Source organism: Ovis aries, chromosome 3, assembly GCF_016772045.2.
Source record: "Ovis aries strain OAR_USU_Benz2616 breed Rambouillet chromosome 3, ARS-UI_Ramb_v3.0, whole genome shotgun sequence".
NCBI classification, from domain to species: domain Eukaryota; kingdom Metazoa; phylum Chordata; class Mammalia; order Artiodactyla; family Bovidae; genus Ovis; species Ovis aries.
In genome coordinates this window covers 190,730,501-190,756,690 of record NC_056056.1, presented here as the reverse complement: position 1 = coordinate 190,756,690, position 26,190 = coordinate 190,730,501, and the positions used below count along the sequence as shown (strand labels likewise).

Sequence of the window (26,190 nt, the reverse complement as noted above, 5' to 3'; positions counted from 1 at the left end):
CCAGCAAGTAACAACAGGTTATGCGTTTTTTTGTGCTCATTTGGGTTTGTTCTTTAGTGGAGGCTGAAAAGATCACCCCTACAAAGAATTAGGAGACTTAAACTCCATTTGCTTTTATTGGTTTCATTATTTGGAAAAAGAAATTCCCAGAATAACACACGTATCTGCCTTTCTTCCCAACTTTGATAAAAATTGACTATCTTATCTCTGCACTTTTATTTACCTGTCAGTTAAGTAAGTACACTTCATATCAGGGGGGCTTTGAAGCTTCACATTAAGAAAAGAAAATTATTGACCATTATAATAAGGAATTAAGCTTCTCAACATAATTTAGAAATACAACACGCAGGACACAGCATCAATAATTTACCTAGCTTCTAATGTTCTAAATAAAATACCTTATTTATGGATAAGCTGATAAGCATTTTATTACTGATATCACATGAATGCCTGGACTTTTTTCACTCTTGTATTTTCTGCAACCTACACTCTACTAAAAAAAGTAACAATAACTCATCATCATGGATAAATTTCATGTTATTCATTTCCTTCCCTTGATTTTAATTGACAGGTAAACTTGCATTTAATCCACTAGGTGGCAGTAGAGAGAAAACAGATGAAAAACAGAATAACAGATTAAATCTATTTCTAGAGAAGAATATCTTGATAAAAATCTTTAAACAATATCTTTATCCCATTCCAGTATTCGTGCCTGGGAAATCTCATGGACAGAGAAGCCTAGTGGGCTATACAGTCCATAAGGTCGCAAAGAGTTGCACATGACTAAGGAATTAAACCACCACCACCGTTCTTAGCAAGCAGGTAGATTATAGACTAGAATTTTTCAATGCTGAGAGAAAATGTGTTTATGTGTACTAACTTTTCTTTCTGAAATTTAAGCAAAGTCAATTCATATTTTGCAAGCACTTTAAGTAGTGGTGTCACCTTCATCCTTAAATAATTATTTACGTCAAATATCTTTCCATGAAAAGAACTGTGACTTTACTGAAAATGATCACACTGTTCCATAAGTGAGAGTAAGTAGAATGTAACTTTTGGGATCAGGAAGGGAACTTGGTGATTGGATCTGTTTCTCCCCTCAGCATTTGTTCCTCAGTTCTCCCTTCTTTCCTGGAAAGCAATTTAAATTCTGCACTATCCCTGCAGTAAAGAGTAGTAGCGTAATATTAATCAAATGGCAATGAACAACATTCTGTGATCACAAGATCAGGATTCTGGTTGAAATAAAATAAAAGCCATATACATAAAGAAAAATATGGATAGTAATAGCTGATAAGTTATGTAGACCAGTTTCACTTGTCTTATTTTGATTGATTTTTTAAAAATTCTCCTGTACTAGTTTCTTGGATTATTTCAATACATAAAGAACTGAAAGAAATCCCTCGGAAAAAGAGAAATACAAAATTTTAGATGCAAAGTTCATAATGTCTCAAGGGACCACATTGACTTTGAAGTTGAAATTCTGATATGTTAAAATATATACTCTTTTAAGTTATACCCCACAAGTAGCAAAAATAAATACATATATGAGCATTAAGTGTGGGTACATTTTGCACAAAATAACAGGGCAATTGAGTGTGATGGAAAATAAAGACACATTTCACAGTGGAAATGACTTCTGTGTCACTTAGAAAATTGCTTTATAGAAAGGCAGGACTTCCAGGGTGATCCATCTGCAGCGGGCATTCAGAAATGTACATTCAGAAATGTTCTACTTAATAGTCCATGTTCTACTTAATAGTCCATGTTTTGGCCTGGAAGGCAGAGAAGCACTGCTGCCATGTAGAGGCTTGAGAACGATTCTGCTGGGCAAGGCAATTAAGGGGCAGAAGAAAAAATATAATTAGAAATAACTGGGGAACATTTTTCAAAAAGAAATTTTTAGGGTGCTCCAAATTATTTTTTTGATCCAAAGAGTAGACTAATTAAAAAAAAATTCTGCCAGTTCTTAAAAAAGATTAGATAGAGGGGAAAATGATGAAGAATACTGAACTGGGATCCCTAGTAGGCAGGTGGTTAAGAATCCACTTTGCAATGCAGGGAACACGGGTTCGGTCCCTGATTGGGTAAGTAAGATCCCAGACGGTGTGGGGCAACTAAACCCTCGCACCCCAACCAGAGTCCATCTGCCACCATGAAAGCCCCCATTGGCCTCGCAGCCAAGTTGGTTAATTAACTTTTTTTGTTAAGTTTCTATCTTAGAAAAAAACAACAACAAGAACAATGAACTAAGGGGATGCTGTAAGAAACACAGGACTGGCTGGTGACCCATTTAGGGTTTCAGTGTGAATCACATAGGGGAGGGACACCAAAGTCATGAAATGTGTTTATAGGAAAACTAGCTGGTCTGATTTAAGATTAAAATAATAATTAGCAACCCTCAATAATTACACGGTACTTTCAGGTTTCCAAGACATTCCATAGCCATTTTCGCAGAAAATCCAACAATCCAGGAGTATTTCTAAGCTAAAGAAACTGAGGCTCAAATGATTCACCCAGAGTTTTCATTATTAAGCTCTGGACATCCCTCTACTTGTAGTCCAGAGCTCTTTTTTTTGGATATCAGAATTTGAGAGAGGGGTAAAAAAATAAATAAATGAATCAGTGAAATTCTCGAGATTTCCTAATGTGAAGAGAGTTCAAACCAGACCTTCCTTCCACCCTCAGCCTTCACCACACTCTCATATTCTGTACTTCCTCTGCTCAAACCATATGGAATCCTTTAGGATTCCTCCTTGCTTTCCTACTCAAAATATATAGGTAGAAGGCCTAACCCCCAATGTGAATGTATTTGGAGATAAAGCTTTAGCGGAGGTAAAGTTAAATGAGGTTAAAAGGCTGGCGTCCCCATCCTGTTGGGACTGTGGGACTCTGTGCGTGTTCAGCCGTGTCTGACTTTTTGCCACCCCATGAATTGTAGCTCTCTAGGCTCCTCTGTCCATGGAATTTTCCAGGCAATAATACCGGAGTGGGTTGCAAAATTCTCCTCCAGGGGATGTTCTTGACCCGCAGATCAACCCGAGTCTCTTGTGTCTCCTGCACTGGCAGATGGATTCTTTACTGAGCCCCCTGGGTAGTCCCGTTATCCTTATAAGAAGAGACACCAGAGCATATGTGCCCTGCAACCTCCCACTATAGAGTGACAAAGTGGACACCTACAAGCGAGGAAGTGTGGCATCACCAGAGACCAACTCTGTTCACACTTTGACTATGGACTTCCAGCCTCCAAAACTGAGAAAATGAATTCTGGTGGTTAAGGCACCTGATCTGTGGGCCTTCCACGGTGGTCCAGTGATTAAGACTCTGCACTTCCACTGCAGGGGGAAAGTATGGGAAAGCATCTGCCTACAATGTGGGAGACCCGGGTTCAATCCCTGGGTTGGGAAGATCTCCTAGAGAAGGAAATGGCAACCCACTCCAGTATTCTTGCCTGGAAAATCCCATGGAAGGAGAAGCCTGGTACGCTATAGTCCATAGGGTTGCAAAGAGTTGGACACGACTGAGCAACTTCACTTTCACTTAGGAAACTAAGATCCCAAGTTCCTCATCTTTGAAATTCTGTTGTGGCACCAGGCTTCCCTGTGGCTCAGGTAGTAAAGAATCTGCCCACAATGTAGGAGATGTGTGTTAATCCATGTATCAGGAAGATCCCCTGGAGGAGGAAATGGCAACCCACTCCACCAGTATTCTTGCCTGGAGAATTCCATGGACAGAGGAGCCTGGCGGACTACAGTCCAGGGGATTGCAAAGAGTCGGACGACTAACACTTTCACTTTCTGTGAAACAAACACAGACCGATTGAAACATCCCCTCTCTCTAGGTAACACAAACCCTTCAATCTCTATTTAAATGTCATCTAACTGTCACTTCAGGAAATGAGCTCCAGTTACAAGCCTAGGTGCGTGTGTTACACGGTATTACAGCATCCAGCACTTCCTCAAATGTAGACAAAATACCCATCATGCTTTCTTACAACTGCTTATTTAATTCTCTACCACTCAGGCATCTGTGCACTCCATGAAGTGCAGGACCTTCTTTGCCCCAACACAAAGCATCCTCTGTTGTTTATTATACCAGGTACTAACTAGACATTGGATAAACTGTTGGCCATCTTAATAAGACATTTATGGAAAAGGGCTATGAAACCAACCTAGATAACTACTTAGGAAATTTGAATTATTTTATTTTTAAAAAGCTGATGTTAATCCTTATCTGTTGAGTTGATGCCATAGAGAACACGTTCCTGTTTCCTGCTTGATTTCCTTTAATGCTGGCCTTCAGACTAATGAGTAGTTAATATATAGACACTGAAAGAATATCATGGGGAAAACAAAAGCCGAGAATTTTCTGAGACCTGCTATAAAACAGGTAGGGGACAGGGCTGAGTTTGTTTCTCAGTGCTGTTCAAAGAGAAAGACAATATACATTTAATATTAGACAGGCTAACCACTCAGCTCTTTTTTTTTTAATTTTTCAATAAAAATGATGTTAAAATTTAAAAAGGAAAAACACAGTTAAAAGAAAACTAAAGCTCAGGTGAGAAAGACTAGAACACTTTACAATCTAATATTATGTAAAGGCAGTGATAATATACTAATAGCTCACCAGGTTAGAGTAAGGATTAAATTAGATATCTGTTGAAAGTTCCCAGGGTCTGATCTTTTTTATGCATCCAATAAATACTAATTTTTACTATTTTTAAATAAATAATACATGATAATAGTAATAATGGTAAATAAATTCAACATATACCAATTTACAGGACATTCAGATGACATTAAAATGATTGTAGATATGAGCAATGAACTAGTAAACACTCAGTGTTGGAACCGTGGAGAATGTGTTGGTCTTTGGAAAAAAGACAAGGATTCCTGTACTGACAATGTGGAAAATATAGGTTGGTAAATGTGAAACATAAATAGAAATTTCAGCATGAATTATTAAGTACATGGCTAAGAATATGGGATGAGGAAGTACCCAAGGAGAGCCAAAATGAATCACTCTTAGGAAAGCCATGCTTCATTTCCCTTCTAAAGTAACTCAGGATCAAGGGTCTGCAAATTTCAGTCTACTGCAAGTTTTGTTTGTAAGTTTCACTGGAACACATTCTTTCATTCATGTGTGGCCTATTGCTGTTTTTTTGCTACAAAGGCAGAGGTGAATAGTTGCAAGGAACACAAAGCCAAAAATATTTAACTACCTGGCTTCCCAGGTGGTGCTAGTGGTAAAGAACCCACCCACCAATGCAGGAGACATCAAGAGACGTGGGGTCAAGCCCTGGGTCAGGAAGATCTGGAGGAGGGCATGGTAACCCATTCCAGTATTCTTTCCTGGAGAAGCCCATGAACAGAGGAACCTGGCAGGCCACGGTCCACGGGGTCACAAAGAATTGGACACAACTGAAAACACTCAGAATGTACACACACACCTGGCCTTTAACAGAAAATGTCTGCCAGCCCTTTCTCTGGATGCCAGGAAAATGCCACAGGATGGTATTGCCTCAGAATCAGGGTCCCCTCACTGACCTAGCCTCAGTGCTCAGACCTGGACAGCAGGATTCCATCCAGATTGGTTAGTGGACTGAGCCAAGCAAGGCACTGGGCTTGGAGCTGAGCAACAGGTAAGACCAACAGAGGGAGCTGGCAACTTTCGTAGCCTCAGCCTGTGAGTTGGCTGAGGAAGGGGGAAGGATGCCACCCTCACGAAAGAGCCCTCTCGGTGACATGAATGTCAGGTGGAGAACCACAAGCCGAGGAGTAAGGCGGGGGGTACTTGGATGTCCCTCCCTCCTGTACATGGCACTGCCTGCTGACCCTGTCACCTTCAGAAGTAGATGCATGATAGAAGTAGAACTGGGGAAATCTTGTGACTATTTGATCAGTTTCCTCTTCCTTCTAGATCACTGACATCAGCTTAGAAACACGTCATCTCACCTCTAGCCTCAAGAAAACACTCTCCCTTCATCACCTGCCCCCCTGCCAAGTACCCACCCATCTCTGCTGCACTACAGCACAGAATTCCTCACAAGGTTAATGCATACTCACAATCACAACCTCCCTCCTCTCATCCTCTACTAGTCCACGACCTTCAGGCTTCCAGTCCCACTACCCCCACTGAAAGGTGTTTAAGATCCCCAAGGACTCCACGTTGTCAAATCCAGTAATCAGGTCTTGGGCTTCGTGGCACTGGTCCTGTGGGTGGGATTCGCCACAGTTCACTGCGTCTCCATGCTCTTCATTTGGCACAGGACACCAAGCCCTCTTGTTTTTCTACTTTCCAGGCTCCTACTTCTCAGACCCCTTAGCTGATTCCTCTTCCTCTCCCTTTCTCTACATGCTGGCCTGCCTCAGATCTCATTCCTTGCTTCTTAACACCTCTCTCTACAGCTATTTCCTTGAGAACCTCATCCAAGCCCCAGACTGTAAAGGCCTTTTATACTAAAGATAAGAATGTAGTACTTAAACTCCCAAATCTCTCCTGAATTCCAGTCTGGTGTATCCACCCACCAACTTGATATCACTGGCTGAAATTCCCACATCCAACACTGAACTCTTGATTCTACCCATCGTCACTCCAACAAATAAAATCCTCTCCTTCACGCTCCCTCATCCCAACAATTGGTCACTAACCAGCAGTAATGGCCCCAAAGCAAAACTGGACATCTTTCCTCTTACTCTTATAAAAATCTAAGCAAATTTTGTGAGCTGTAATGAATATCCTTGAATGTCTGTCTTTATGTGCACTAGGGGATACATCTATAGCATAAATGCTATAAAGAAAGTCTGTACTTTTTAAAGGTCCAAATTCAATTTTTCCTATGCTGCACACTGTATCAATTAATTACAGTTCTTATGTCTGTTATATTGACAACATAATGGTTGATCAATAGGACACTGGTTATATAAAAGACAACACTCTTTCACAGATTCTAAGATGTCTACTTTTTCACATTTAATGTGTCAAAAATCTGGGCACAGCATTTTATAATTGCTACTGGCTAAGGAGCAATCATGGGAAAGTTGTTCAGACTTAGAAATAGCTGTTCATAGTGATGGCAATTCCAATAGTCTATGGGCATTGGTGAGGCTACAAATGTTGAATAGGCTATATAGAATGTCTTCAAAAAACTGCATCTGATTTAGCACCAAAAAATTACTACAAAGAAGCAAAACAGGAATGGGACATGTATTTGGTATTAGTGAAACAAATATGTGTATTAATGTTCAGTTCAGCTCAGTTCAGTCGCTCAGTTGGGCCTGATTCTTTGGAACCCCATGAATTGCAGCACACCAGGCCTCCCTGTCCATCACCAACTCCCAGAGTTCACTCAGACTCACGTCCATTGATTCCATGATGCCATCCAGCCACCTCATCCCCTTTTCCTCCTGCCCCCAATCACTCCCAGCATCAGAGTCTTTTCCAATGAGTCAACTCTTTGCCAAAGTACTGGAGTTTCAGCTTTAGTATCATTTCTTCCAAAGAACACCCAGGACTGATCTCCTTTAGAATGGACTGGTTGGATCGCCTTGCAGTTCATGGTACTCTCAAGAGTCTTCTCCAACACCACAGTTCAAAAGCATCAATTCTTCGGTGCTCAGCTTTCTTCACAGTTCAACTCTCACATCCATACACGACCACTGGAAAAACCACAGCCTTGACCATACGGACCTTTGTTGGCAAAGTAATGTCTCTGCTTTTCAATATGCTTTCTAGGTTGGTCATAACTTTCCTTCCAAGGAGTAAGCGTCTTTTAATTTCATGGCTGCAGTCACCATCTGCAGTGATTTTGGAGCACCCAAAAAATAAAGTCTGACACTGTTTCCACTGTTTCCCCATATATTTCCCATGAAGTGATGGGACTGGATGCCATGATCTTCGTTTTCTGAATGCTGAGCAAGCCAACTTTTTCACTCTCCTCTTTCACTTTCATCAAGAGGCTTTTGAGTTCCTCTTCCCTTTCTGCCATAAGGGTGGTGTCATCTGCATATCTGAGGTTATTGATATTTATCCCAGCATCTTGATTCCAGCTTGTGCTTCATCCAGCCCAGCGTTTCTCATGATGTACTCTGCATACAAGTTAAACAAGAAGGGTGACAATATACAGCCTTGACGTACTCCTTTTCCTATTTGGAACCAGTCTGTTGTTCCGTGTCCAGTTCTAACTGTTGCTTCCTGACCTCCATACAGGTTTCTCAAGAGGCAGGTCAGGTGGTCTGGTATTCCCATCTCTCAGAATTTTCCACAGTTTCTTGTGATCCACACAGTCAAAGGCTTTGGCATAGTCAATAAAGCAGAAATAGATGTTTTTCTGGAACTCTCTTGTTTTTTTGATGATCCAGTGGATGTCAGCAATTTGATCTCTGGTTCCTCTGCCTTTTGTAAAACCAGCTTGAACATCTGGAAACTACCACACAATTGTACTCATCTCACACGCTAGTAAAGTATTAATGTTAAACAAGTGCAATTCAATATTTTCTTGCAAAGCAACAACCAAGTCTTCTAATGGGACCTATGGTCAGCAGAAACCCATAAGATAATGCTGTTAGCTTTTGTTATTAAGATACATGTAAAAATAAATATGCCTGTCACAAGTTGAGCAGTGCATCTGATGGCAGGAGAAACTACAGATTTTCTCAGAAAACAATATGCATTTCAAAAAATGAGAGACAGGTATGACTCATTCACAATCACTCAGCACTATCTAGAAAAGTGCCGTGCCATGGTGTAATTGGCAATGTATTTCCATATCAGTGCATAAAACAGTGCTGCCTCATAATTTATGGCATCCTATATTCAACTAAGTATGGCATAATGTACAATGAAATAGCTTACAGTTAGGAAAATGAGAGCAAAATGTGGACAAACTGATATTTTAACGGTAAAAGACTCGTAAAGGCACTTCATAAAAGGATTTCTGACAGTCAGTATGTGAAAAGGTACTCAATATAATTTGGCTTCAGAGAAGAGAAAATTAAAACCACAAAGAGATAAGGCCACTGAATGGGCAAAATTACTAAGATAACACCAATGTTAGCAGGAATATGAGGCAAATGGAACTTTCATACATTGCTGGTGGGAGTAAAATGGTACAAACACTTTAAAAAACTGGCAGCAGTTAGTAAAGATATAGATATATTTTTATATATCATATATAATTATATGTGTGTACGAATATCACCTCTGGCCCAGCAATTCATCTCTGAGGTACACTAAAGAGATGTATGTATGTATGTCTACCATAAGATAAATTCAAAGATGTGCAGAACAGCTTTATTTAGAACAGTTGGAAATAACTCAAATGTCCATTTGTAGACATGTGGTCCCAGGGGAGTAGGGATGGCTGCATGACTGTACTAGGGAGGGGAAGAGAGGTGAAAGGAAAGGATTTAAGAGTGTCAAGTGTCCTAGACATATTCTAATCTTAATAGGGTGTTGGGTCCTCAGATTTTCATTTTTATCTTTTAAAACCTTGTGCGTCGGGGGGTGGGGGCAGGGTGGGTGGGAGTCGGTGTGTTTCATGTAGTTTTTTAAAATCTTGATTACTGGCAAAAATTGAAGAAAGAATTACTGTCATCTTATAAAAAAGAAGGCTAATACTTAACATACAAACACATGTAAGCAGGTATGGGTGTGTATATTTATCAATATGTATCTCTAGAAGGATATGAGAAAACTGGCAACAGGAATTGCTTAGAAGAAGGTGAACAGTGGACTCTGGATCAGAATAAGAGTAGGAAGGAAACTTTCTTTCCAATGTATACTTTTGATACTATTTTAATTTTTGACCAAGGTTTTCCTTCCCTCAAATCCCTCCCCGCTTAAAATTCCAGAAATACACTGGCAAGTTGCATGTGAAAATTGATATTCTTAAACTCAGAAGCACTGTGAATGAAATTTAGACTTAGCATGACTATACATCTGTGTTATTGGATACATGTTACATACTGTAAAATACACAGTACAATATAGAAAATCTGCAGTGATTATTGTCAAATATAATTGAGAGCAAGAAAGCTGAGAGCTCAGGGAAGGAAACAAAACAGACACAAAGGCAGACTTAACATTATTACAAGATGGGGGGCAGGGGGGCGCTTCCCTGGTGGCTCAGTGGTAAAGCATCTGTCTGGCAATGCAGGACGCACAGGTTCAATCCCCGATCCAGGAAAATCCCACATGCCTCAGAGCACCTAAACCTGTTGTGCCACAACCATTGAGCCTGTGCTCCAGAGCCATTCTCTGCAGAAGCCAGGCAATGAGAAGCGTGTGTGCTGCAACTAGAGAAAAGCCCATGAAGCAATAAAGACCCAGGACAGCCAAAAATAAAGAAATAGTTTTAAAAAAGATGGGGTGCAGGGTTAAAGTGGAGATTGGCATTGTCATGCTTGTCAAAATAAGCTACCAGAAAAAAGAAAAAAAAAATAGGAAAGAAATTATTAGTCCCATCTGAGTTACATTTCCATTAGCACTCTTATAGAATCACACCCCCACTTCTTCACAAAAGTGACCTCCATCTACCAATACATTCATTCATGGATCTGACACTCCACAAACTCCATGAGACACTGAGTTCCACGAAGGCAGGGAGGTGGTTTTGCTTAGCACCGCATTCCAAGACCAGCCCATAAGGGATGCTCCAGAACAGAGCAAAGGGGTTCTGATTTCACCTGGGTAGCCTCAGCTTCTTCATCTCTAAAGCGATGCCAATGGCACCTCCTCATGGGGCTGCTGTCAACTTGTGCAAGAAGAGCCCTATGCGTCGTGCCCAGCACTCAGGAGAGCTTCACAATGTCAGGGGATGGATATGACAGCAGACTGGACCACTGTGTTTCATCAGAGAAACAGGATTTCCCTGAATAAAAGGAGGCAGGATTTTCTTGAGTTTGAAAAGTAAGGTGAGCCTAGGGTATCTTTCAGGGAAATGGTAACTCTTTCAGCAATTCACTAAGTTATGTATTTTCAAACTGCTCATTGCAGTATCATATAAGGGGACAGGGAATTGAAATCCCAGTAAAAGAACTAGGAAAAAATGTAGTACATGTCCAGCATGGGGAACTCAATAGCGTTAGAAGTCATGGACTGTCTCTCCCAGAATAATGGAAATAAAACCAAAAATAAACACAAGGGACCTACTTAAACACAAAAGCTTTTGCACAGCAAAGGAAACACAAAACAAAAAGACAACCCACAGATTGGGAGAAAATATTTGCAAATGATATGACCATTGGGATTAGTCTCCAAAATTTACAAACAGCTCGTGACACTTAACAGCACCAAAACAAACAACCCAATTGACAAATAGGCAGAAGACCTCAACAGACATTTCTCCAAAGAAGACATACAGATGGCCAGTAGGTACATGAAAAGATGCTCAACATTGCTAGTTATTTGAGAAAGACAAATCAAAACTAAAATGAGATATCACCTTACACCAGCCAGAATGGCTATCATCAAAGAGTCCACAAATAATGCTGGAATGGGTGTGGAGAGAAGGGAATCCTTCTCCACTTTTGCTGGGGACGTAAACTGGTACAGCCACTGCTGCTGCTGCTGCTGCTAAGTCGCTTCAGTCATGTCTGACTCTGTGCGACCCCATAGATGGCAGCCCACTAGGCTCCTCTGTCCCTGGGATTCTCCAGGCAAGAACACTGGAGTGGGTTGCCATTGCCTTCTCCAGGTACAGTCACTAGGGAGAACAGAATGGAAGCTCCTTAAAAAAATTAAATAGACTTTTCATATGACTCTGATATCCCACTCCAGGGCATCTATCCAGAGAAAAATATGACCCCAAAATATACATGCACCCCAATGTTCATTGCAGCACTGCTTACAATAACCAAGACATGGAAGCAACCTAAATGCCCATGGAATGGATAAATGACAGAGGAATGGATAAAGATGTGGGTGTGTGTGAGGGGTGGGTGGTGTATAGAGAGAGAAAGAAAGAAGTTTGCAGCAACATGGATGGACCCAGAGAGTATCATACTGAGTGAACTAAGTCAGACAGAAGGAGAAATATCATATAAGATCCTTATTTTGTGAAATCTGAAAAGAAGTAATAGAAATGAACTTACTTTCAAAACAGATTCACAGACTTTGAGAATGAACTTCTGGTTGCCGGGGGGAAGATGGGAGAAAGGGACAGTTAGGGATGGACATCTGCACACTGCTATATTTAAAATGGATAACCAACAGTGACCTGCTGTATAGCATATGGAACTCTGCTCAATGTTATGTGGCAGCCTAGATGGGAGGGGAGTTTGCGGGAGAATGGATACATGTATATATATGGCTGAGTCCCTTTGCTGTTCACCTAAAACTATTACAACATTGTTTGTTAATTGGCTACAGCCCAATACAAAATAAAACATTTTTTTAAAAAGGTGATGGACTGGACCTATACATAATAACTTGCATAGAAATGAGAAACATAGCATGGAGGGAAAACATTAAGAGACACAGTGAGGTGTGTGGGACAAAACCATTTATATAAATTTTAATTATGGGGATCCAAGAGGTAATAAGATGGAGAAGGCAACGGCACCCCACTCCAGTACTCTTGCCTGGAAAAGCCCAAGGACAGAGGAGCCTGGTGGGCTGCAGTCCATGGGGTTGTTAAGAGTCGGACACGACTGAGCGACTTCACTTTCACTTTTCACTTTCATGCATTGGAGAAGGAAATGGCAACCAACTCCAGTGTTTTTGCCTGGAGAATCCCAGGGACCGGGGAGCCTGGTGGGCTGCCATCTATGGGGTTGCACAGAGTTGGACACGACTGAAGTGATTTAGCAGCAGCAGCAGCAAGGTAATAAGAGATACTTAAAACATATATAAACCAAAAGAATGTTCATTCAATACATGAGAATGATTTCCAGAGACTGCAAGAAGGGATAGAAAAGGGAATAAAAAAAACAAAAAGATGGTCACATTCTGCCCCAAAATGGTAAGTGGTATGAACTGAGGGGTATCATTATTAACTAAGTGCACCAACACTTCAAAGTAAAAATAAAGAGAATAACAAATAGCTATCATCTCCTGTGATAATGCTGAAAGAACAAGAACAGCCTCAAGAGGATATGGGGGAGTGGCCTGATAATAGCAAGCTGATCATCACAGACCAAAATCAATGCAAACAAGCTGTGTCTCTAAAAACAGATAACTGAGATTTGAAGATACTAAAAAGGGGGCTGTTAATACAAAACATGTTAACAGTTATGCAAGTAAGATTTTAAGGTGGTGTATAACAGCAGAATGAGATACATATATAATCTCAAAAAGGACTGCAAAAGAATACATTAAAAGTATGGACAAAACCCAAGTGAATGATTACAAATTACTGGTCTGATAACCAGTTTTCAAATCTGTTCAGATTCTTTCATTTAGAGGCTAATTGTGAAGGGAAAAGATGATAAGATGTATAAGCATAAATAAACAAGGGCTATGAATAAAGGGAATTCTTTTCATGGAAACTGTTATGACTATAGGTAAAATTATATATGGAATATAAAGACTTTATAAGGTGATAAAAGGAAAAGAATGACAGGTCCATGCATTTTTTTAATTTAAATATGATTTTAGGTTTTATCTAATTTTGAATTAACAATCAGCAGCAGTTTGAAACACTCCAGCTTTTAATTTCTAAGTTCTTAACTACCTGTAAATATTTCAGAAGATATTGATTTAGATGATGCTGAAATTCTCTTTTTTAAAATTTATTTTTGGTTCTGCTGGGTCTTCACTGCCATGTGGACTTTTACTCTCTAGTTGTAGTGGCTTTTCCTGTTGTGGAACACGGGCTCTAGAGTGCACGGGCTTCAGCAGTTGCAGCGCTAGGGCTCAGCAGTTGTGGTTCCCGGGCTCCAGAGCACGGGCTCAACAGCTGTGCTGCACAGGCTTTGGGATCTTCCCGGATCAGGGATTGAATACAGGTTTCCTGCATTAGCAGGAAGATTTTTTTTACCACTGAGCCACCAAAATTCTCTTTTAATATCAGAATACGTTTGGGATTATGAATGATTTTAGTCTCTATATTTTACAAAAAGCTTATGTAATACTGTTCAGTATTTTTTTTTTAATAATGTAAACTTTAGAAAAAAATTTTTTTCAACAATCTCTACTCACTGGCTATTTAATTAGTTAATTAATTAGTTATTAATACATGTCCCAATAAATACTCTTCTGTTTATCACCATCCTAAATCTCAAAGGATTTTAGTAATGAATCCAATTATTATCAAAGAAGGCCAGAAGACATGAAGAATTACACAAAAACACTGGTATATAGGTATTAGGACTTTCCTGTAGCTCAGATGGCAAAGAATCGGCCTGCAATACAGGAGACCCAGGTTCGATCCCTGGGTCAGAAAGATCCTCAGGAGAAGGGAATGGCTATCCACGCCAGTATTCTTGCCTGGACAATCCCAGGGACAGAGGACCCTGGCAGGCTACAGTCAATGGGGTCGCAAAGAGTCAGACTTGGGTAAAATAATTTTTAAAATGAAGAAACTGTTGATTATAAGACACGTAAAGAAGCACAGTACCTTTGAAAATGTAATGAAATTCTTAAGTTGGTGTCAGAGTTACTCTCAGATTATATGGCAGCTACTAAGCCTTACTGAGTGTGAGAAGCAGTAATTAATAACAGTCTGTCACAGCTCAGGAAAGTGAAAACAACACTTCTGCCCTTAGGATGAAGTGAAATTTTCAAAGATAAAAATATTTCCACCTTGGTACTAGTTTGCAGTTCCTGGAGGAAATAAAGTGTTAAAGACTGCGAGACATATTTTTAATTCTTTCACAAGACTTGGGATGGCGATTCTATTGCAAGTTTTTTAAAAATCTCTGGAGACTTTATTTAAAAGCAGAGTGTTTCATTTTGGATCCATGGATTTAGATTATTTAGGTGGAGCTGGGGCCCAGTAGAAATATGTCTTTTGAAGAATACAGAATATTCTCTATACACAAGTGAGTGCCATACCAGAGACTAGAGACCTAGTACAAAGTTGGTGGTTACATCACTTTAAACATTACCCGACTCAAAGTAACTCTTAGATAAAAGACCCACTTTAATCAGTTAAGATAACCATGAAAAGAAGATGAAATGACAGATGTTAGCCAGATGCTGCACATAAGACCAAAATACCAGATAACAGATATAGAGGTAGTCCTGCAATTCTGTGAAGGCAGAGACAAGACAGAGCCATCAGAGAAGCAAGTAACATAAAAAGGCAAGAAAAAGTTAGTCGTCCCAGATAGAAGAATCCCACTGACCTGGGACCCACGGGCACCAACCAATCCTCCCGCCTTCATCTCATGTATCAAATGTAGATACCATGGAAAGGCAATGTGTGATAATTACCAGACTGAACTATACAACATTTGTGTGGTCTGCAAATGTTTAAATCTATCTGCTTTACTGAATGCTATTTGTAACATGCTCATTCTGAATGCCTGGTGTTTTTTTCCTGCCTGTACCATGAATTAGAAGATTCCAGTTGATATAAACATAGTAACCAAACATAAACAATGCTGACATCAAATGCTATCAGTTTTTTCTTTCAATTCTTAGCTTACTACTTGGAAAGCAGATATTTAAAAATTCTTGATTCTGAGGTTCAAAGTATGATCAAATATATAAGCTGATAGAGTGTCACGAGAGGGGACTATTTGGCAGGATTTTTGTCACTGAGGTTCTTAAATTTGGTTGAGCAACAGAATATTCAACTGGAATATCTTGGGATTGGTATAAATATGTGCATTTTAAACAATATCTGGGTAATTCATATGAAAATATTTGAAGACCATCAATAAAGTGAATTATTGGAAGTATCAGCCAGACTATAGAATCAGACTTAAAAGCTTGTCTAACTCTACATTACAGAATTTCAGGAGCCTAAAGACTTGACTAAATCACAGAACTAGGTATATTAGAAAACTATAGACCAATAACTTTCATAAGCACTGACACAAAAGTCCTTAACAAAATATTTGCCAAATGCATACAACAAAATATAATGTAAATTATTCACCATAATCAAGTAGGATTTAGCCCAAGAATACAAGTTTGTTTTAACATCTAAAGATGAGTTAATATAATACATTATAATGGAATTAAGGACAAAACCACATTATCATGTCAAGACATTTAAAAAAAGCATTCAACAGAACCCAGCCTCCATTTATGACAAAAACTCTCAACAAACTAAGACTGGAAGAATCAGATCTTAGAATGGGAAAGCACCCCAGATCACTAGAAGGTAGTGCTTTGAAAATTTTAAAAACTGCTTCTTCCTACTGGAGTGGGTTGCCATTTCCTTCTCCAGGGGAACTTCCCAACCCAGGGATTGAACCGAGGTCTCCTGCGTTGCAGGTAGACACTTTACCATCTGAGCCACCAGGGAAGCCCTTTTAAAACTCAATAATATTAAAATATCAGAAACTTAAGGAGAAGATGACTCTAAATTATTCCAATTCTTTAACAGTTATTAGGAAGACTGCAATTTATGAAATTCATTATCCAGATGATTAATAGTTTTTCAAAAGGCATCAAAAGGATGCCAAAGGACCACTTAGGTAACTATCCTCTGGCCTTATGTATTTCTCTATTGCTTACATTCATATGACTCAGTGGAAATATGGTAACCATACAATTACCCCAGAGAGCGCAAAATGCCTCTACTATAGCAATGCCCTGTCCCATTTTCCATACGCCACACCTTCCTTATCCACCACCTACAATCAGTCTTCCCCCTCACACCACCCATTCTCCATAGGGCCTAACCCTGCTCAGCAGAGGAAGGAGACGGGGACAAGGTCTTTATATTTCATATCACACACTCACCCACACAGATGGCCGTGGTCACTTCAAGTATGTCCTTCTTTTGAAAGGTCAGCAACCAGTAGACTGAACGACTGGGAGATCCCTTAGCCATGTGGTTTAAACCTGTCTCTCTAGCTCTCAAGTATTTCCTTGATACCCGCTGTGAACTTTATTTTCAACATTCTCTATGGGAGAAGAATGTCCTTCACTCCCACTCCTTACCAAGTAATCCCAAGACTTCAAGAAAATGAAGATTGAAGAACAGGAGATCGCTCTCCTCCAAATTTCAAAACCATGACCACTCTTACCCTGGAGGAGAACTACCCAAATAGGTCAACTGAGGAGACTGCGGTTAGTCTTAGGGAAAGGCAAACAGCCTCGGCCCTTGCTTTACTCATTTATGTTGGTGGCGGTGGCTGTGTTTGTACCACGTGTCAGCGCTGAGTAGTGTCAGAAACCATATGGCTCACAAAGCTTAAAATACTGACTATCTGGCCCTTTAAAGTAAATGTTTACAGTCTTAATGATCAAGGGAAAGGAGCATCAGTGATGCTACTGGGGGGTTATTTCAAACTTCGTACTAGAAGTTTCACACAAGCATAAACAATGATAATCGCCCACCAAAGTACCCCGAAATAGGAAGTCGCTCTGCACCTCAGTTCCAATGAACGTAGGACGGATATATAGACTCGCAGATGTTGAGTAGGGGACCCATTCCTCATCCAATTTCACAAGCTGCTGAATACACTCTAAAAGCTCTTTCTTGTCAAACGCCTGAAGGAATGAAAAACACAATGAATAATGCAACGTTTTTCCACTGTAGCAGTAAGAACTGATCCTCCTGAGAGCTTTGACTGTTAAAAAAAAGTACTAAGAAGGAAATCCGTGGAGGTCCAGTGGTTAGGACTTGGTGCTTTCACTGCAGTGACCCAGGTTCAATCCCTGGTCAGGGAACTAAGGTTGTACAAAGCCAAGTAGTATGGACCAAAAAAAAAAGTACCAAATATAAGTAAGCCAATAGATAAATAAAATTTTATAACTAATAATATAAAACCAAGCAATTTTTTCTGTGACTTTTCCTCCTCAAATTGTGATGGACTGATAGATGAGTCACATAAGGAAGATAAGTAAGTGGTTCCCTACCTCTTACCAAACCCAAATACCAACTGTAGCTGATGACATACTTAAATGTGAGAAAACATTAATATTTCTATAAAACAAAAATACAAAGCATCACTGTCACCTTAAAGCAGAATTCTTAAACAAAAGACATAAAGCATAAGTCATTAAGGGAAAAAAAGGACAAAATTCGACTATTTAAAACTTAAGATCTGCTATTCTTCAAAAGATAAAAAAATTGACACACTGGGTGAAGTTTTTTGGTAATATAACCAGCAAAGGATAGTAACTGGAAAACGTTAAGATAACCTGAAAATCAGTAAGAGACCAATGATACAATAAGAAAATGGGTAAAAGCGAAGAGTAATTTATTTCAGGAAGGTGAAAAAGGGTTTTATGTACTAAATAGGTGACAGCTTATAAAATAAGTAGTTTCTACTTATTTGGCAGGGCAAAGAAACATACTTTCAGAGAGATGTGATGGGTTATTCAAGGTAGACATGAGTCAGAAACACATATGAATAGAGTTCATGACATCAGGATTTGGCTACGAAGTACTAACTTGTAACAGCAATCGCAGCGTAGCAGCGTTCCAGAAATCAGGACTGCCAATCATCTGGGACATACCAGCTCCCTGTGTCAAGTACAGGGTTTCTGTTACTCCTGTCTAGAGGTAAGATTTAGTGGAAAGAACTTGACTAGGGATTTAAAAACTTACATCAACGTTCTTACCCTGTCCCTTTATTCTGTGTGAGTTTAGGCAAGTCATCTAACCTCTCCGGGCTTGAGCTTTTTAATCTGTGCAAAGGTGCTGCTAAAATTTACAAGGCATACCTTCTTGGCAGTGGCTCACTGCTACGATTGAAAATGCAAAGAATGTAAAACCACATAACGCAGTTTGTGGCAGCGTTGATGTCCAATAAATGTTACTTCCCTTTTCTTCTGTCCCCATTTTAAAAGGATTTCCCAGTGATTTGTCTATAACGGGTAAAGAGTAGAACTAGGACTGAATTGAAAGAAATTACCTGAATGTTCCTTCTGCTACTATACTATGGCCTCTGAAGAAAGTGGGTAAAGCATGGGTTGCAAAAGGAAGAAGGAAGGGCTTCCCTGGTGGTCCAGTGGTTAAGAATCCACCTTCTAATGTAGGAGACGTGGGTTCAATCCCTGGTAGGGGTACTAAGATCCCACATGCTGTGGGGCAACTAAGCCTGCCTGCCACAACGAAGAATCCTCACAGCCAAAATAAAACAAAAAGGAAGAAGAAGGAAGAGCCTGGCTAAAAAAAGAGTCATCACTTGAGTTTCTTCAACTGAAGACCTTCAGGTGAAGGTCAGGGACAAATGAATTATCTCAATGGAGAAAAGACTTCTTTCAGTTTAGAAAGGCAGCCTGTTCACGTCTCGAGGAATGAAAGTAATCTAAGTTACCTCCTACCTAGGCATGAACCTTAGGGTCTCCCAACCCACCTCAGAATGAATTCTGCTCCATAACAAACAATGGTATAGTCAGGAACCAGTGGCTATGAGAAAACATTTTTATATCCTTTAAAAAAAAAAGTTAATAAAACTTGGGGTAAAATGTCAAAACAACTAATTAAATCACTGCATACTTTTTAGTAGCATCTTAAGCAATTAGGGAAAACTCCCTAATTATCTGTGTGGTACACCGTATTTCATACTACAACTTCATACAGTCTTTAAATTTTATTATTTCAGTTTGAGGCATAATTTTTCCTTGTCCTATTATCTTCCACATACACATTAAATCCTCACAGACACTCACAAAGAAATAGATTGTGGAATTGCCAGACGGTTACTTCTTGCATTTTTACCTCACTGATTAAAAAGCAGACCAGAAATAACTTCAGTACTCATATGATTTATAGTAAATACTGATCTAAATACTCAGCAATGTTTCATTTGGTGGAATTCAGTGACCCATTACAAGAGAAATTCCTAATTTACGTACCGGCAAAGTGGCCCTCATAGCAGATCGGTACATCCTATCCATGTTGAGGTTTGGCCGAAACAGACGAATTTTATTATCTACTCCCCGAAATGCCTTCAATCCTTCAAATAACTGAAGATAAAAGAAAAATAAACGTTAGAAGGTAAATAAATGAAAACAATCCCCATGTTCTGAAAACTGACTTTTCTATGGCTCTTCATCACCTTCACCATGTAAAGCTATTGACACAGACCCTAAATCTAGAAAAGCCAGACAGACTGGTTTTAGTCCCTGGGATAGAAAGAAGTCCCTTTATCACCAAGATCTGGAGGGAATTCAGAGTTATGCTTTGTACTGCAGGAGCTGGATGGTTAAATAACACACACGTTTACACAATGTGGACTGACTGCCTACAAAACAGAAATGGAATCAAAGACCCCATAGTACCCTGCCCCCAACCCATCCCAAAACACCCTGTATCTTTTCATTTCATCTGGCTCCTATGAACTCTGGAGAGTGGATATCTATGTGACTGGAGGTGGTTCAGCCTCCCAAATCACAGAAACCAAGCAGCTCAATTCTCTTGCTAGGGCAATGCCACCTTCTTAGGGTGGGGCCACAAACAAAATGCTGAGGAGGGATATGAAAAGACTTTGAAGTTAGTGCATATTGATAAATATATAGAAAAGAGGAAAAATCGAACATTTTAATGGGAATTTTTTTGTGTGATAAACTATTTGAGAAAAGAATCTAAAAAGGATGAATGTATGTATATGCATAGCTGAATCATGTTCTTGTAGACCAAAAGCTGACACCACACTGTAAATGAACTATACTTCAATAAAAATTTTTTTAAAAAAGGGAAATTTCTACCACAGGTTCTCTAAGTGATTGATATAACAAACAGGTTAAAACAAATAAAAACATGGATGATTTGAACAACAGGAACAACAAACTAACTTAGTGGACACAGAGCCCTGCACATACTACCTGCAGAAGGCATGTTCTTTTCACATGTGTAAGATAAGCTGGATATCAAAAGCAAAAATATAACCATAACATATACACATTTTGGAAAAAAAGAAACCCATTACTTAATATTAAAGAGTGAGTTAAAGAAGAAAAAGAATGGAAATTAGAAAATATGCTAAGCTGAATGAGAATGAAAAATAGGGCCTTCAGATGCTTACAGGCTCAAAGCTTACAAGAGAAAAGAAATACAAATTCTGGAGCACTACCAAAAAGCACAAGAGGAGATGTTTTGCTAAAGTGCAAATATGTGGTTAATTTACTAACTGTAATAAGACTAGAGCTTTGGTTAAAAGATATGGTTGTCAGATTAATTCAGTTGATAACTCTGAAACAAAAAAGCATAAAAAGCAATGTCATATAAACACTTTTAAAAATGAAGCTAGTGAAGTTACATTGCTAAATATATAACAAAACAAACTTTCAGACAAGAAGCACTGCTGGAAATAAAGAAGGTATGTAACTTTATAAGGTTCAATTTATTTCAGTATAAAAATTGTACACATTTGATATAGGTTCAAATTTACATAAAGATTATATGATAATGTCATTGAATAATGAAGATGCAAAACATACAAAGGATAACAGTCTAACTAAGCTGGATTTATCCCAAGAATACTCAATGGTTTAACATTAGAAAATATATGAAATTCACTATATTAATAGTTTATGTAAAAAAAACTATATATCATGCCACTGATATAATAAATGCACCTGATAAAACCAAACATTCATTCATGATTTTTTTAAAAAAGTTTCCTCAATAACTAAGGAAAAATAGAATCTTCTTTAAGTGATAAAGGCTTTCTTCAATAAATTTGCAACAAATATTATATTTAAAATGGCAATTTTTTAAAAAGTATAGTTGATTAACAATGCATTGGTTTCAGCATCAGGTATGCAACAAAGTGATTCAGTTTATATATACACACACACACATATATATATATATATCCTTTTTCAGACTCTTTTCCATTATAGGTTATTATAAGATATTGAATAGTTTCCTGTGCTATAGTAGGTCCTTGTTGTTTATCTATTAAAGTGATCAAATTTAAAGCTTTTCTTTCAGATTGAGGCCATCACACATTGCCTGCTGTAACTACGAATACTTTAAATCAATATTGCACTACCAATAAAGTAAAGCAAGGTTCATGAAATAACGCCAGGGGATCTTTCCGACCCAGGGATCAAACCCGCATCTCTTATGTCTCCTGCATTGGCAGGAGGGTTCTTTACCACTAGCATCGCTTGAGAAACCCTGAAATAGAAGTATAAAGTGAGGAGAAGAAAAAAACTGTCATAGATCTTGAGACACAGAAAAGATTAAGCGTAGAAAATCCAGAAAAACTGACATAATCTTTTGAAATTATCTGTTTAGGCAAGGTAACCAGATAAGAAACTATATTCCCATATAACAGCAGCAGTTAGGAAAAAAAAACACTATTTAAGGTAGAATTAAAACCAATTCCTAGGTGGGAAAAATCTAACATGAGTGAAAGACATAAGGAAAATATAAAACTTACCAAGTCATTTAAGACCTAACTAAAGCAGAAAGCAATCTCATATGCATAGATTGAAAGATTCTATATTATAAAGATTGCACTAATGAATAGTGCAGGGAACTCCACTCAGTGTTACGTGGCAACCTGAATGAGAGGAGAGTTTGAGGGAGAATGGATACACGTATATACATGGCTGAGTCCTCAGTTGCCCACTTGAAACTATCTCAATATTGGTAATCGACTATACTCTAATCAAAATCAAAAGATTAAAAAAATAAAATGCTTTAGGATTAAAAAAATAAAATATAAAGATGTCGATTCTCCCGCAACTGACTCATAAAATGTAATGCAATCCAAATGAAAATCATGTCGGGGCATTTATTTTCCTTGCAACAAACTGAATCACAAAAGTTTGACTGACATGATAAACTGAATCTAAGCTATAAGAAAAAGCAAAAGAACAAGAAATATCCAAGGCACTCTTGAAGAGTGAAACAGAAGGACCTGTCCTAGGAGACATCAAGACTCCTTATTTAAAAAATAAAAAAGACTCCTTATAGTGATTTGGAGATAAAGACAGTGTGGCTTTTGCCCAGACGGACAAGCAAAACAATGAAACAAAAGAGAGATCCAGATAGACAAGACAATGGAAGGCAAATAGAGATCTAGAAGCAGAACCTCATGGATGTGCTAAGATGTGCTATGATGTATCAGAAGGAAAAAAGCCTTCTTTAATGGTGCTGGGACAATTGGGTATCTGTAGGAAAACAAAACAGACAAACAGAAAGAAAAACTGGACCCCTACTTCATACAAAAATCAACTTCTGAAATTAAAGACCTAACTGTGACGGACAAAATCAGTAATACAGGAAGATGTCTTCATAATCTAGGAATAGAAAAAGACTCTTTAAACAAGACACAAAACCAAACCTAAATCAAAGATTGATAAATTCAACTTTTAAAAATTGAAATGTGGAATTCCCTGGTGGCCTAGTGGTTAGAATTCTGAGGTTTCACTGCCTTGGCCTGGGTTCAATCCCTGATCAGGAAACTAATAATCCACAAATTGCGTGGCATAGCCCCCCACCTCTCCAAAAAGTGAAATTTATTTCTTGTCATCAAAAACTTCTGGGGAGAATAAAAAGTCAAAGTGTGGAAGAAGATATTTAAAACATATATAAAAGACCTATATTCAAAATATATAAAGTACTTCTAACAAATCAAAAAGAAACGCAATAGAGTGAGCAAAGATGGAAACAAGCACGCACCTCAAAGAAAATGAAATCTAATTGACAAACATTTGAAAATGTGTTCAACCTCTTCAGAAGTGGCAATTAATATCACAATAACTTGTCATCTTATTAATAAGCTAAAAATTCAAAGTCAGGCTATAAGAACTGGCAAAGTTGATGAATTGTGATTGAACGTATTTGCCAATTCATGGCTAGTGAGCATAAAAACTGGTAAAATCACCATGGAAAAGTTTCCCCTTTCTCATAAAATTGAAGATATGTTCAATACCAGCAGCACATTCCTAGATATACCCTCAAGTAGTATTTCTCAAGGTTTTTTGGTGTCAGGTGCCTTCACACTCTTAAAAATTATAAAGGTCTCAAAGAGCTTTTATTTTAAAAAGTATTCTATTGATATTTACAATAGCCATAGTGAGAAATTGCATTTATTAACAATAATAGACTATGATGTTAAAATATTTTCATTCACATTATCTATATTTTCCAAGAGGATTAATATTAAATGTGGCTCTGTTTTACATTATTGCAAATCTTTAACGTTTGGCTTAACAAAAAACAGCTGGATTCTCCTATCTGCTTCTGCATGCAGTCTCTTGCAATAAGAAATTTTGGCTGAAGTACACAAAGAAAATCCAGTCTCATATAGATACATGGTTGAGGAAGAAAGTACTTGTGATAACTTTTTCAGATAATTGTGGCTATTAATCTCTGATACTCCTCTAAAACTTGACAACTGCTGGTCCCTTACAGCTTTAGCTGCACTGCAAAATCTGAAACACCATCAGTGAAGTTTTTATACTCTGTTAATTTCTTAAAATCCAATGGTCTCAGTCAGGGTTCAACTGAGAAGAAACAGAACCAGGAGAAATATATATAACATTTACAGATTTATTAGAAGAAATTGCCCAAAGCATCTGTGGAGGCTGGCTAAGCAAAGTCCAAAATCTGTAGGATAAGTACCGAGAAACAGAAGGCCACAAGCAGGCTGGACCAGGAGATGTGAGCTGCAGCCCATCCCCAACTGACTCAGGAAGGGAGACAGAGCAAGAGAATGAGTGCATGTGAGCAGCCAGACCTACACAGATGTCCTGAGGTCAGGCTCTCCCACAGTAATCTCCCTCTGGATAACTTCAAATCAACCAATCAGGGACTTTAACCACATCTGCAAAATTCCTTCAAAGGGCACCTAGATTAGCGTTTGATTGAATGACTCGAAGAAGGCGTGTGCACACCACAAAATGACCACTGCCTCCCAAAGTCCTCCTAGGTTCACAAGAGAATGTCCTTGCAGTCCAAAACCAAAGGGAAATGAAAAATGGAATTCTAGGGACCTCAGTTTACAATAGCCAAAATGACGCATCAAAAATCCTATCTTGTACTTGGAATATTTTTTTTTTTTCATTTTAAAATGTACTTCAGGGATTTGGGGGTTTTGTTTGTTTTTTAATTTTATGGCTGCAGCAAGCAGGATTCAGTTCACTGACCAGGGATCAAACCTGTGCCCACTGCAGTGGAAGCATGGAGCCTTAACCACTGGGCTACCAGGGAAATCCTGCACTTTGAATGAATCTTTACTCATACATAAATTTGTAATATCATGGAACACTCACCTGGAAAAATACTGGTTGCCTGAGTTACACAGATCTTTCAAAGGGTAACTCCTTCTAAAACTACCAATATCATCAAAACATTGGTAACCACCAATATAATACAAAATTAAGACCTCTTTAATAGGAGGAAAGGGTAGGGGATACAAATTTTCCAAAAATTCCAATTTTCACTTGGGAGCTAGAATTTTACCACTGCCAATAAATATAGTCCATTGTTTTACTTGAAGTGACAGGCTTATTTCATTCATTTTCAAAAAAACACACACAAGTTTGAACAACTTTGTTCTTTCGAGGGACAATGGCGCCAGGTAGAAAAAGTAGCTGGTTGAGTTCACCACACAAAAACAATCACGCAGTTGCTTTTCCTTGAGTCAACCATGGCACTCCAGTCCAACAGAGTGCTTCATGTGAAATGATGTTTTCTCACACAGAATAAAATGTTTATGTAAAGGTCAAGATTTAATGAACTCAATCATTATTACGCTTCACTGAGAACATTAAGTAGAGCTGACATTCTTTTTATACCGTCATGCACAGCAATAAACAATCCAATGACTAACAGAGGTTGGGTGGCAAAGCGTTATCTGCTACGAATGTCAACACAGTGAGAAAGAAAAATAATACCTTGGTATTACTGTGAAGAGTTTTGCCTTAAGCAATCTCTTCAAAGGGCAGCCTGTGGGGGTCTCTACGGACCACACTTCGAGAACTGCTGACTTAAAGAAACATGCAAACAACTACACCAGCATACTATGTACAAGAATTCACAGAAGGAAACTGAACAAGTGCCAAGTCAACAACAGACTGAATATATTCACATAACACTACTGCTATAAGGAACATACGATGTGGTACCCACCACCCTGAGACTCGGATAACACAGGTCTC

At 38.6% G+C, this 26,190-nt stretch overlaps 1 protein-coding gene across 4 annotated transcripts in view; it reads right to left on the bottom strand.

Annotated features, from left to right (window-relative positions):
* BCAT1 (branched chain amino acid transaminase 1) overlaps nt 1-26,190 on the bottom strand; it is a 122,199-nt gene that overhangs the window by 41,262 nt on the left and 54,747 nt on the right. For all 4 annotated transcript variants that reach the window (XM_012159865.4, XM_042245231.2, XM_042245233.2 and 1 more), the window contains 2 exon segments: nt 19,927-20,037; nt 17,491-17,610 (listed from right to left, as the gene is read on the bottom strand). In XM_012159865.4, the coding sequence (XP_012015255.3) occupies nt 17,491-17,610; nt 19,927-20,037 (231 nt within the window).